The sequence below is a fragment of the Physcomitrium patens genome, chromosome 7 (genome assembly GCF_059467195.1).
Source record: "Physcomitrium patens ecotype Gransden chromosome 7, ASM5946719v1, whole genome shotgun sequence".
Lineage (NCBI taxonomy): Eukaryota > Viridiplantae > Streptophyta > Bryopsida > Funariales > Funariaceae > Physcomitrium > Physcomitrium patens.
This window is the reverse complement of record NC_143416.1, coordinates 7,987,384-8,002,841: the sequence shown is the minus strand read 5'-3', so window position 1 is coordinate 8,002,841 and position 15,458 is coordinate 7,987,384. Positions and strand designations below refer to the sequence as shown.

At 28.5% G+C, this 15,458-nt stretch overlaps 1 protein-coding gene across 1 annotated transcript; it reads left to right on the top strand.

Annotated features, from left to right (window-relative positions):
* Nucleotides 1–10,987: 10,987 nt before the first annotated feature.
* LOC112284556 (endoglucanase 20) lies at nt 10,988–15,034 on the top strand. Its single transcript, XM_024524439.2, has 9 exons — nt 10,988–11,672; nt 12,030–12,242; nt 12,841–13,041; nt 13,180–13,257; nt 13,406–13,558; nt 13,688–13,796; nt 13,912–14,075; nt 14,224–14,510; nt 14,674–15,034. Exons 1-9 carry the CDS (start codon nt 11,436–11,438, stop codon nt 14,705–14,707), a joined length of 1,476 nt encoding a protein of 491 aa, XP_024380207.1. The 5' UTR covers nt 10,988–11,435; the 3' UTR covers nt 14,708–15,034.
* Nucleotides 15,035–15,458: the final 424 nt, after the last annotated feature.

Below are 15,458 nucleotides of genomic sequence, written 5' to 3'. Positions count from 1 at the left end.
ACATCTGCAATCATCTATCTTTCTTCTTCACAAATAAGATTAGAACGTCTGCTGGTGATTTGGAATGGCATATTAAATTCTTGGCTAGATTTTCTTTAATATATTCCTTTAGTTTAGCCAATTCATTTTGTGATAAACTATAGATTGGTCCAAATGGCGGTTGTGCTCTTTCTTGATGGTCAATTGAATAGTCATACGAGTGATATTCTAGAAGAGTATTCACATTCTTCTTTTCAAATACATCTTGAAATTTTTGATATTGGCTGTGAATGCTACTTGAAGTGTTTGCACCATTAGAAACAAGTGTGGCATAAATGATACAAGGTGACCGTTCTTTTGCATCATGCAAGAAAGCTCTTGTACCTAAAAATAAAGGTTTAATTATATTAGACTTGTGACTTTCTACTGCATTAATTTCACTCTCAATTATGCTTTTAGAAAATTCAAGGATACAAAAATCCAATCTTTATAAAGATTATAGTTTTTTAACCATGATAAATCTAAAATAATTAGATTAGAGGGAGATCTAATTATATTAAAGATTACTCAACTACTATGACCATTTATTGCTACATCTATAATAAGTGTTTCATGAGTAACATCTCTAAAAGACAACTGACAATCATCTATGACTTCTACATGAATAAGTTTGATTTTTTGTACTAACGGTATTTTATGATTTTTAAAAAATTCTACATCTAAGAAACAAGTTGAGGCTCTTGAATCTATAAAAGTAGATGCTTTATAATTATTAGGTCCTAAATATACATCTGTTATAAAACAAAGAGAGGGTTCTGAAGAGAAGATAGGATCTTTATTAGAAATTGTACAAGATTTCAACCACATGGTCTCTAGTGTAGTTGGACAAATTTTTTTTTCAACACATTGTCTTCTTTGACACATATGCTCCTCATTTTGTGATTTTGTCGCTTATTTAGATAATGTTGAGCAATATTTTTAGATTCTCCATAATATAAGCATAATCCTTCTTAATAGCGATAAGTCTTTTTTTGCTTGATAAGAGGTTTAAAACGTATCGCATTAATTTGTATATCCTCAAATTTTGAATGTATGTATTGAAGAGATGTTGGTATTGCCATCAAATTGTAATAATGTTGACGTCCCATTTATGTGACTCTAAGATCGAAATTTAAAAAATCAATGGCGCATTTCATAGCAAAGTCAATTGCTTGACTCAATGTTTGAGGATCATGTAAGTTGAACATCGAATTCTTTACTTCATATTGTAATCCATAGAAAAATTGGCTAATAAGTGCAGTATCATCTCACTTAATATCAATTACAAGTTGTCAAAATTGTGAAGCATATAACATTACAGATTGATTGCCTTGTCATAAAATATGAATCTTATTGATTGTAACACAAGTTGCATCAAGTTTTTCATATATGGATAAGAATTCTACCAAAAATATCTCCTGATTATCTAATATTGGATCTCATCATTTAAGAAAAGATAAAAACTATGATTGTGTTGAACCTAAAAAAAGTGTACCAATAAATCTAATTTGTGATCTTGGAGTTTGATAGCTTTGAGGTTGAAGTTGAATCACAAGTTGTACTTGATTGATAAATCCTCAAAATTTGGATATTGTACCAGCAAACTTCTCGAGCTAAGCAACTTTTGGTTTTCTAACACTTAAAGGATATTTCATTGTAGGTAAAGAAATATGATTTGGTGTAGATGTTAAAGCAGCTCTAATTATCTCTATATCTTCACTTCCTACCATTCTTGTTGATTCTTGTAGTGGTAAGCTAAGTTGGTGCATGGCAAGCATCAATTTTATCAATTGCTCTTGCATTTGTGCCATTGCACTCTTCATTTCAACAACCTCTACTATAATTTTACTCAAAAAAATATCTAATACCACTCAAGATAAGTAAAAAAAAAGGACTTGAAGACAAAAAAAATACTAAGAACAATATCTGTTTAAAAGAGGATAATCTGCAACTTCTAATATGCTTATGTCTTATCATGAGAAAGAGGTAATTTCCTCTTAATCAAGACAAGATAAAACTCTGATATTATAAATATACTCTTGTCAATCTGTCAAGGACATGAACTAAAAGATGATGCATAAACCAATGAAATCCATGTCAAAGAAAGAATAACAAAATAAAAATAAGGAAGTACATATATTAAAAAGAAACTGGAATGGTTTATTATCAAAAGATAAGAAAACTTGAGACTCTTGAAACTAAACTAGAAGCAAGAAAGAAGTTGACAATAGTGAAGAGGGCTTCATTCTTGTTTCTATATATGCTATCTAAGTAAGGGCTACGTATCAATGTTCTATAGGACCTTCAATATGTGTTGACTTTATAGGATATATGCTTGGACTTATCAAGAAAAATTTTCTATGTATGAGCCACATAATTAGCTTGGTCTTTAAGCTAACAACATGTGTGGCACATGGCGAACTTGTTGACCACTTTTCTAATCCAAAAAGTTAATTATAGACCTCTTTAAAGTCAAACCACCATCTATGAAGCTTTTAAGAAGCTTCTATAGAAGATGTTATAGAATTAATTTACTTTTATATACTTTTACTTACTTCTACTTATTTATATAAGTAATTACTGGCTTACATGTATATGTCCGTGACACATCTTTGCTTTATATGTAATATTGGGATTATAAATAAAATGATACATATAACTTGTATCTATACTTTGTTTTGATAAAAGAGTATGTTTTTTTATGCCAAAGCTCTTGAAGTGTGTAAAAGTTATATAGACCATATTCCTACAAGATAATATTATTGACTTTTATGCCAAGAGATTTAAATATGTGTATAACATAATATTATTAAATAGTCTTTAAAATTCCTTGTTTTGTTTATCTTATCCATTAACTAATTTTTTAAATAATAATGGAGGATCTATAAAAAAAAGAAGTTTAACCTTTTTATAAAGATAATATATATCAAATCATGGATTTAATTATATTAATAGTATATTTTTTTCATCCATCTAATAAAATTCTTTGCAACATAGACATTGAACTTTTATATGTCTAATATTTTCATGACCTTCTAATCTTTTTTTTATTATAATATTCATAAAAAAGTTTCTCTACTTGTTCACCAATATCTTTCATTCTATGATATTTTCTTACATCTTCTTCCCATTGTATAGTTAAGATTGCTTCTTCTTGAACTCTTTATCTTTTATTGTATATTTTTTCAAAGATTCATATGTTGATGAATCTCTCTACTATTGCCATCATTTCCATTAATTATAATAGCATGTCTTTTCACTTCTTGATACAAAATATTCATCTTACTTAGATTATGTACAATTTTAGATCTTGTTTGTCCAAGTTCCTCACAATTTTTCTTTTGTTGCAGTTCCACCCTTTTGTAATTCTAATGATTAATATCATATCTTTTTCCTTTATCTCTTTTATGATCTCTTTTAAGTTCTTCACCAATTATTCTTCAATCAAGTCTAATATTTTCATCGAAAATAACTACACCTTCTTTCTAAGCTCTTTCTTGATTTCTTCAATGCTATTAGGCAAGTATTGTATAATAAATTATTTCAACTTCTCTTTGTAATCTTTCATATTTTTTGCATTATTATTGATCAATTTTTCTCTTATCAATTCCAATCATTGTCAAAGCTTAATTGCTAACTATAATATAATATCAACCAAATAAATAGAATGAGTTTGTTATAAAAAGTAAAAAAATAAACTTACAAGCATCAAAACTATATTACAATAAAATTTCAATAAAACAAAGTTCCTTAAGTATTTGAGTAAGATTACATAGTACATATAAAATAAAAAGGAATGCATAAAATTTAATTAATAAAATAATAATACGACAATATTTTGATAATTTATTATAACAATACAAAAATAAAGATCCTACATCTATGTATTTCTACTAATCATAAAATATCCACAAAATATCCACCTAAAAAACATGAGAAAAGAAATATGTAGCCTTATGGATGTATTTATGTCTTTTGGATGAAATTAGTTGAATGCACTTTCTACCTTTAGATGAAAACAAAGTGATGAATAAAAATAAAAATTCAAATGTCCAATTTTTGACCTACATAGACTTTAAGTTTTATAATAATTTTCAAATATAAATAGAAAAATTCAGAAAAACATAAATTTCATTGAATTAAGATGAAATAATCATAAATATCATAATAAAATTTAAACAATAATATTTTTATTATTCATTTTATATTAATGTAATATAATATTAAAAGTGATATGAAATGTGATATAAAATGTAATATAAAATTAAATATTTAATTAAAAAATAAATTTGATTAATATAATATGAAATTAAATTTGAAATTCATATCTGATAAATATAACATGTAATCCACTCTAAGATCCAAATCTAAAATTAAATCTAATAAAGCAATCATATAAAAAAGATTTTTTTGAAAAAAAGCATAAATATAAGCAATATAATATGAAATGTAATATGATAAATGTAATATGTAATTAACTTTAAAATTAAAATTTGAAATTCGAATTTGATAAAAATATCATATAAAAAATATACTTTCTTGAAAAAGCATAAACATAAGCAATGTAATATAATATGTAATATAGTATGAAATATAATATGAAATGTAATATGTAATCAAATCAAATATGGTTTCAACTTGCAACATTAGCTAAGTCTTGCTCTAGATAAAAACTAACCTTTATATCAACAAAGCCTAGGTAAATACAATTCAATGTCAAATTTTAAATATTAAATTTATCTTATTTAAAATTTATTTCATGTCAATTATATACAATTATTTTTTTTTTGTGACTGAAAATGTTTCAATAGCCCAATCATAGTTGCACTAATATAAAGTATATAAAATATTTGTATTTAATATTTTCTTCCTAGCTATTTTTGAAGATGATCATAACTTCTAAAACCAGTGCTTTATCCATAATGGTATAAGAGTTGTGCATTGTGATCCATGCATACTTGTTGAAAGGCTAGAAGAAATTCTAAAAAACTATACCAATCCAAGGTATAATAATCAATCACAATATTTTACAAGCAAGTAATTTGAGTTGAACTTTAATAAAATATATTAAAAATTATTAAATCTATTAAAAAAATACTTATAGAATCCATCACATAGAACATAATTAAAAAAATACACACATAATATTTTGTACACACAATGTCTTGCAACAATATATAATGGTTAGTAAGTGAGTATATATTATTAACTTAACTGCCATCTTTGTTTAAAAATGTATTTTCTTTTAAGATACAACTTATTGTCATCAAACATGGCCTTTGGATTACTAATTGATTGGACAATGGTGCTCAATTATGAATTTTTCATGCACAACTATATAAGTCTATTAAGCATGACAATACTCCCAACTTCTTATCATGTAAGATACATTACATTGACTATTATGCTATAACAGTCTCCAACAAAAATTAAGTCAATTGTCTCATTAGCAACATTAATCATTGAAAACATGCAATACAACAATCTAAAATAATTATATATTGATAAAATTTAAAGAATATAACAAAATAAGAGACTACAAAAGTTTCTTAAGTATAAGTCACAAATGCACATCATTCAGCAATTACATGCCTCAAAGTCAAGCTTACAAATATCATATATTCAAAAATTAAACACCAAATCAAAATAAACTTAATAGATAATAGTTATAGGGTAGACACTACAATTTGCAGTCCAAATTACAATTGCATGCCATTGTGACGAATTCAAAATATCTTTTGTGACAATTGTTATGATCCATGCATATCTAAAGAAGTCTTGAAAAAACCATATTAATTTAAGATATAATAATCAATTATAATATTGCATGATGTTATATAGCAATATGGCCATCAAGTGAAAGAGAAAAAAAAAGATTTTATTATAGAAGAATTGAAATAAAAATATTTTGGAAAATTATCTTAGAAATATAGATAATAGATAAAAATGTAGTATAAATTAAAAAGTGATAATATTTCCTTCTTTTAGAAGATACTTCTACTTACTTTGTAGGGACATAAATGAACCAAATCAAAGTAAATGAGATAAATAATTAATATATGAATCTTAAGGAAGAAGTTGAAAATAGGTTTTAATAAAAAAAAAAATACCTCAAAATATCAAGAATTGGTATCCAATAAGGACTTATTGTAAAGCAAGGTTGAAATCAGATCCCAAAACACAAAACTACTCATTTAAGGTGACTCTAGGATTTTTAGAATTCTACATACCAGCAAATTTTTAAAGAAATTGAATAACTCAGCAAAGAAAAATTTCTATTGGAACATCAATATCCATGTTGGAAAAAGATGGCAGGTGGCATTTGAGCTATCTAAGAGTTTTTTTTTTTTTTTTTTTTCTTTTTAAATTCATAAGTCAATTTTCTTCAAAATTTGTGTGCTTGTTTATTGCTTATGGATTGAAATTTGAGTAAAATTTAGTTAAGATAAATGGTTTAATAAACATTTATTGGGATTTTAAAAAAACTATATTAATTAATTAAGATTTATTTAGGATTTTTTAAAATTTGGTCAAGTTGTTTAAGATTTTATCTAAGATTTAATTATGATTTAATTAGAATTTGATCTAGGATTTAAGATTTTGTTAGAATTTGGCTAGGATTTCATTAGGATTTAGGACCACATCAAGATTTGGTTAGGATTTATATAAGATTTACTCAGAATTTATTTAAGATATATTTTTATTATTTTTTTATTTTTTTATTTCTTAAAAGATTTATAATTTTAATATTTTTTAATTTATTATTATTTATTTAAGATTTTTATTTTATATATTTTTAGAATATCTTTATTATTTTTCTTTGAGATTAATTTATCACTTCTTTATACTTTTTTTGTGTTTTTTTTAAAAATTTCTTTTAAATTGGTTAAAGTTTGATTATGATTATTAAGGATTACTTAGAATTTATTTAAGATTCTATTATACTTAATAGAATCTTATTATTATATTTTTTATTTATCTTCTACAACTAGATGCTTGATGTATTCTTGAGCAAGAATTCATGTTAATTGATATTAGGCAAGTATTTTGAACTAAACATTAATAAAATATATTAATTATTATTATATCTATTTTAAAAAAATCATAGAATATATTAAATAATCAATGATATAATCAATCAAATTAATTAAAGACTTTATAAGGAACATATAATATTACTAAAAATAAAAATTTTAAACTCCTTGCCAAATAGGATGAACATAGTTTTAAATAAGAGCGATAAGTGATAGTTGAATCAACCTTGAGTAGCTATGAAAGTTTTTGATGAGAAGATCTTAATACTACAATAGTCTAAAGTTTTGGTTGGTACTCAATTTTTATTAGAAACAATGAATTTTCTCATTCTCAAGCCATAGGTTGTATGAATCAAGCAAGCAATTTGATAATTTGATTAAAAATAAAAACTATAAAGCTTTTAGACTTTAATTCTCTTCACATTACTTTCCACAACTATATTAAAGTCTTCGCAATCATCCAACTGCAAAGATATAGGATGCAAAGGCAGAATTAAAATAAATATGTGTCCTATTTGCCACACCATCAACTTGTGTACCAGGCCATGGCTCATTGCCATTTGTGTTTTCATTTGCTTAATCAAAGATTGGGATCAGACATGCCCTTGTAAAATTCAATGTCCATTTTCCCTTATAGCTTGTATCTTATAAAGAGGTAGTTGTAATCAAATTTATTAGGCTTTTTTTACAATTATTTAAGCATGATTTTTCTTTGAGTAGACCTCTTGCATGCTTTCTTTCTTAGAAACATTCCAAAACAACATGTTAATCTTAATTAATGTTGTAATTAATTTCTTTAATTAATCTAAATTTTGATTCATATTTGATAAAAACTTATGATGAAAACCATGAAGCATATATCAAATCAAAGAGGGATTTTTTTCTCCTCTTGTTTATCTCCTATATTTGTCTCTTATAAATTTTTTTATATAAGAGATATTTTTTATAAAATATTATAATTATTAATTATTAAATTTCTAATTAAAATTTAAATAATTAAATATATATTTATAATATATTATAAATTTTAATTTAAGATCTAAATTTAGTGATTTTATTTTTTAATTTTTTAATAAAAAATATTTATTTTATTTTAATTATTTTAAATTAAATATACCAAAATATTTATGTTGTACTTGAAAGATTGTTCAAAAATATAATCTAATCCTTATAAATAATTGGAATCTCAAATTAAATATTTTATAATTTTAATTCATTTTTGTTTAAGCTTTTGTTATAAATTCTTAGTACATCCAATTTAATTTTATAGCTATTGCTTACATAAGCTAATTGACTAATTTTAGAAGTGCAGACATCATGTTGCACATATTATGGACTTGATGCATTAAAAAATAAGTAGATTTAATAGGATCAAAAAGTGTGATGGCTTAATTAAAGTCAATAACTTTTTTTTTGATTAATAAATTCAAATTTTAAGTCTTCTTTGTCATTTCCATTTGCCTCATCTTGTACTTCAAATTTAAATATAATTAGTGCTAATAATTACGTCTTTAACAATTCTATGTGTATTAGATTAGTTTCTTTGATAAGATTAAAGATGATATTAATTTTTGTATAATTAATATGTTAATTGGTGCCAAAATCTCTTCTTAGCTAGTTTGTTCATTTGTAGTATTGGTTGGCCTTAGCAAAGCAACTTTTATCTTGTCACTCATACCTTGTATCTTGCCAAATAGCTCAATGTGCCAAAAGTAGTCAACAATAGTAATTGTTAAGATTTTTACTCTCATACATGTTATAAATTTAAGTTTATAAATTTATACATGTAAGTTTTTGAAATGGCCAATGATAAAAAAACTTGAATTTGTCAAAACCATCTATATTGATTATAGTGCCATAGTAAAACACAACTTATCTTTTTTAAGTCTTTTAATATGATACTATAAGTTAGTATAATTAACATCATTTAATTGAAGAACTTATTCTCATTTATGTTATAAATGTTTTCGATGATATTTATTAATATCTTTACTTGAAAGCTTGAAAGATGATTAACAATAGTATTATTATTAGCATAGTCACTTTAGCCACATGACTTTAATTTCTTTAATCCATGATAGAGCTAAAACTTCTACAACTAATTGTTAGAGAAGATTGGCACATTGTTGTCTACTCTTAAAAAAGAATCAAGAAATTTCGTGTATTTTTTAATTGAATTGGTTGAAATCTTAACTCAACAAGCTTTATATTAGAGAATTTAAAGTGATAGTGCTCTATTAAGTTGATAATTGGTAATAATATGTTGTCTTTTAGAACTAGACTTAGTAAAATTAGAATTTTCAAATGAATCTTTTTTGGTTAGAATATTGCTATTTTTTCTAAGAGAGTATTTAAAAAGATTAAATGTATTCTTGGTCCAAGCACAAAATGACTTCTAGTTTATTAATGACTTATCTTAATTGTACTAATAGAGTACTTATTTTTGTTTATTTATTAATATTATAATTATTCAAATAGCTTCTATTATTTAGAGATGAAGTTATACCAAATAAATAAAAGTAAATAAGGATTTAAGTAAGAAAAAAACTTATAATTCTATAAACACAACTAATTCTATTAGCATTATAAAGACACAAGTCATGAGCACAATCACATTAGTGAAGTATGATTTAGTATCAACAATAATTGCAATACCATAACAAAAGTATAATTCTGATTTAGGTACTCTACCTCCATCAAAAAATGTGATCTTCAATTCAAAAAACAAAAATACTTTTCAGAAGAATGTTTGTGAAATTAGTAAAAAAAAAAAAAAAAAGAACAAAAAACAAAAAAAACAAACAAACAAACAAACAAAAATACAAGCTAAGATTCTTTACATGATACATGTATTTATTGTTGTTATAATTCAAGAAAAAAACAATATTAACTTATCTCTTATAAAAAATTATCTAGACAACAAGTAGTCAAAGTAATAAATAATCATGATCATGATTATTTAACATGATTATCATGATTATCAACAAATAATCATGATTAGCACAAAGTGTTTTAAATTTTAATATACTATATAATATTTAATATCAAATTGATAAAAAAAATGGCAGAGAGTACACTGCTATATTTCCAAGTTGATACAATCTATATTTACAAATTATATTAAATAGTAGAAATTCTTTGCAATTTAATAACCTCTTCTACTAAATATAATTTTTTGTTTTTAATTATCTTAAGACGGTAAAACTATATAAATTTTTTATTTCTGCAATGAACTAGTTTTATTAAATTAAGTATGTATTTACATATAGATATAGATAGAAGTATAAAAATATAAGCTGCAAATGATTATTTGTGTATTGGATATATTATTCATTTTACTAGTTTTTTCTTACTTAAAATAATTAAAAATTAATTAACATAAATTTAAAAGATGTAAATAAGTCAACAAAAACCACAACAATGACATTCTTTAACATGAAAGTAAAAGTAAAGAATAATGAAATGTCTACAAATAACTTGGATAAGGCCTTGAATTTGAGTTTTCTTAGAATTCTAAACAGTGCAGGTAAGTACTAAAACCTCATGACAGAAGTAGATGTGCTGAAGTAGTAGGATGCATTTGCCATGGAAATGGAGGCTGGAGGGCAAACGAAGGGAATGAATGGGGGGAGGAGGAGGAGGAGATGGGAGGAGAAGGGGAACCCAAAAGAAGTGTGAGGGAGGGAGGGAGGGTCGGGGTTTGGCCCATTCAGAAGGGATGAGGGGGCTTAACCGCGATCAGGGCTGAAGCGTTGCCGAAATACGTCCAGTGCCGGGGAGAGTTAGGAGCCCGCAACAGCCCCGCCACCAAACCCAAAATACTGAGAATGCATCAGGGCACCGGATCCGATGGATCTTCCGCCCCCGCCCACCCCAACCCAACCTATTCCCTGCTGTTGCTGCATCTGCTGCTGTATCCTCCAACTTCACAGTGCTCGCGCTTCCATTTGGTGGCGGTGGGTCACAAACCTGCTTTTGCTGCCTTTCATCTGCATGCAACATCATCATCCCCTCCACCCCCCACCACGCTGCTGTGTCTGTGTCGTGTCGTGTCATGTCAAGTCTTGTCGCAGCTGCCGCAGCTCCCCTCCCTCCTTCCCCTCCCTCCCTCCCATTCCTTCTTCTGTCGCTCATCTTCCAGTCTCCCCACTCAACCTACAAAGTGCTTGCCTCCGCACGTCTGCATTGCACTCTCCCTTTGTTGTGTCCTCGCCTTGTCACCCATTCCACTCTTTCGATCAGTCCCACTTCTCAATATTCTTTTCCTGTCCCTGAGCAGTGGTGCTGTTAGGTTGGTGTTCATACGTGTGGTTACTGAGGTGTTTAGATCCACCACAGTTGCCGGCGCTGAAGCTTAGCTAATCATTCTTAATCTGTGGAGGCATGGAACTGCTGGGTCCAGTGCAACTGGTTCCGTCCTCAAGGGTCAACGTCATGTTTTTGGTGATCGTATCAGTGCTGTTATTGAGCTTGGTGCGGGACACCCGCGGATTCGACTACAGTGACGCCCTCGAAAGGTCACTTGTATTCTACGAAGGCCAACGCTCTGGAATGATTCCTCATGATCAGCGAATGTATTGGCGAGGCAATTCCGCTCTTACAGACGGCAATGTATCAAATGTCAGTTACCTTCAGCATCATTTAGTCGATGAGTTCATCCTATCTTGGCTACATAATCTAGGCAGTGTAGTTGTCACATAGTGCTTGTATCGTTCGTAAGTTACAAGCATCTGTCAAGCCAGGACTTCTAACAATTAGTGAATGCCAAAAGAGGATACTAAGCTAGTACAGGTTCGGGGAAAAGTACCGAGGATATCAGCTCGTTTTAAAAGTTCACTGTGGTCAACAGTTTACATCTTCCTGATGTCCAGCGACGTTTTGCTGAAGCGGTAAGAGGCTTCTATTTGTGATTACAGATTCCTAAACTCGAAATCCATGTTTTTGTAACAATGCATGGTACTGCGTGAAATGAGGCAGGTGAATCTGACTGGTGGCTACTACGATGCGGGAGACAATGTGAAGTATCAATTCCCCATGGCGTTTACAATCACTCTCCTCTCCTGGAGTGTGATCGAGTACAGGACTGAAATCCAGAACGCCGATCAGCTTCAATATGCGCTTCGTAATATCATGTGGGGTACCGATTATTTTCTCAAAGCGATCACTGGTCCAGACCAGATATATGTTCAGGTATTAATATTATGTCTCTGCAATCAAGTAATAAATATTATTGTCGGTTTCAAATTTACACAAAGGCCTAGGGACCCTTACTACTCTTCAATTCGCGGGATCATTAAGCACCCAACATTATTCCTCGTAGAATTATGATTCTGAGAGATGGTCTTGCTCAAGTTTGCGCGAAAAGGGCATGTAGTACGTCAATGCAAATAACTGATCATTCTCGTACCCCAATTCAGTATTCGCTCCTGGAGAGGCACTGCCACTCGAGCGCTACTTCGAAGGAAGTGCCGAGTCTCTGAGACTGCTGCCCTGAGCTAATGCCTTGCAAACAAAAATTGAAATATTCCTTTCAGTAGGTCTCTGTGTCATTCATCTCTCGACGGTACGAAACGCCAACTTGCTGAAAACGTTCTAACTTGTAAAGAGATGGAATGATGAACTATTTCTATCCACGGGAGGATAAAGATATTTCTAGTTGCACCTAAAACAAACAAACATGCCTGGTGACACGCCGAACAAGTCTTACTTTTCAGGAAATGGTACGAAACAAAGAGCGTTGCGGATACTATCGGAGTATCAAAACTAAAATGTATTATGAATTGGAAAGGTAGGGGACCCCCAAAGTGACCACCAGTGTTGGGAGCGCCCAGAGGATATGGACACCCAGCGTGTGACGTTGCAAATCAACTCCTCATCGCCGGGAACTGAAGTGGCGGCAGAGACAGCTGCAGCGCTTGCAGCAGCCTCCATTGCGATCCGAGATTCTAACTTGCGTTATTCTGAGAGCCTCTTGGAGACAGCCTTCAGTGTGAGTGAAATACATCACTGCTTACTTCGCATTTGTATCAAGGCACTCCCTTATGTGTGATCGCTACACAGGAACCCTGAGTTGAATCTGGAAACCAGAGAAAAGTTAACATATTGACTTAGACCATCTTGTTCGCAGGTATTTGAATTTGCGAATACGTACCGTGGAACATTTACCGGAGCCTGCCCTTTTTATTGCTCAGCTTCTGGCTACAATGTGCGGTGCTTTCTCAACAATCCACGTGCAGTTACTCATTTGAAACTAAAAAGATATTATCCCTTTCAAATACTTCGTCCACAACTTCTTCAGACAAAGATGATTAAAAATCATTTTTTTCTTTTTTTCTTTTTATGCTTTCTTTCAGGATGAGCTGCTGTGGGCTGCTGCGTGGTTGTACAAAGCTTCTAGTAACCCTCTATACCTGCGTTTTCTGGTTGAAAATGCTGGCACTTGCGGCGAAATGAATGAGTTCAGTTGGGACAACAAAAACGCCGGAGTTCAGATTCTCCTCTCCAAGGTAAACTAAAACCAACTGGCTTAAGTCGATGTGCAAGTTAATTTTTTAAAATTACAATCTAATACTTGTAATTTTCTTGTAATATGTGTTAAAGCTATTACTTAAACGACAATGGTTGGAGTGCTACAGCTCTATTTTGAAGGCGAAACTTCTCTTAGGCTCTATGCAAAACTTGCATCCAACTATGTATGCCACATTCTTCCAAGGAATTCCATGACATCAGTTTCATTTACTCCAGGTGATTATTATCCTCACAACAAAAAGATAATTTTGGTCTTTATAAAAAACATGTTATTTATTTTTCTTTTGGCAAGTTCAAACAATTCAATGTGTAATTATGTGAAGTGGTGCAGGAGGACTTTTATATGTCAGGGAAGGGGCCAATATGCAATATGTAACTAGTGCAGCATTACTTATTTCAATTTTTGCCGACTATCTTAACAACAATAACCAAACATTGGCATGTGGCAACACTATCTTTAGTCCAAATGATCTAATGAATTTTACCAAAAGTCAGGTGATGTTTTTTTCAAATTCATTATATTGAATTTTTGTTTTTAAATCATTCTTTCTTTCTTAAAATAAATAAAATTTCTTAATTAATTAAAATTTTATTTATTTATTTATATTCTTTATTTAATGTACTTCTTATATCATATAATCAGGTTGATTATATACTAGGACAAAATCCTCAAGGCATCTCATACATGGTGGGTTTTGGATCAAGATATCCAACACAAGTTCATCATAGAGGAGCTTCTATAATTTCTGTGCATGAAAATGCTGCACACATTGGTTGCGGAGAGGGATTTGTCAATTATTTTGATCGAAATAGTGCCAACCCTAATGTATTGACTGGTGCAATTGTGGGCGGCCCTAATATCAACGATGAGTTTCATGATTCTAGGAGAGAATCCAGTTATACGGAGCCAACAACATATGTTAATTCAGGGTAAGAAAATTTTAACAATTCTCTTTACTATTATAAAATGTATTTGAAGAAACACTATTTACATATTGTTACAACTATCACAAATGTACTTGTACGTTTTATTTACTTTTATTATGATTTTTTTAATAATTTTCTATTCATTGCATTAAATTGGACATTGCAGACTTGTTGGTGTTCTTGCTCGCTTGCTCAGATGATCAATTATCAACCTTGTAAATTCAAATGCTAAAAGTAAAATTTGATACAAAATACCTATTTAGAATAAATGAAATCTATTTATAATTTTAATGTTTACTTCTTTAAGTTATATATTATAAATTCTCTTAATTGAGAATTTGAAAGAATTGTTAATAATAGAATTAGAAATTAGAAACTCAATAACACTAGATTACTAATTTCTGAAATTTTAAGTTATTTTGGTGTGTTTTTTAGATTAAAAAACATAAGAATCTTATAAATCAAATATTATTCTGAATGTAAATTATTTTATTTTTAAGAATCAAAGTAAAATAAAATTTCAAATATGTTTTAGTTACTTTTTCTTTCAATTTAGTTATTAAGTGTATTATCAGATATAGTTGATTTTCTTCTGCTTTTCATACTTATTCAATTCAAACTTTATTATTTTGAGTATATTATGATGATAAATGATAAATTTTATAAATATAATTATTTTTATTAAATATATATTAAAAAATAATAATTATTGATATTTTATATGATATTTATATAATAAATAATTAAAAAATTATTATACTTCTTTTTATAAAATAATATTTATATTAAAATTTTAAATATCAAAGATTATGTGAAAGGTATTTAAGATTTTATTTGATTATAATTCAATAATCCAAATTACAAAATTTTACTAAAAAAATCTTTAAATTTTTAATTTTTTAATTTAAAAATAAATCATGTGATATAATATATGAAGGTAAATTCTACCCT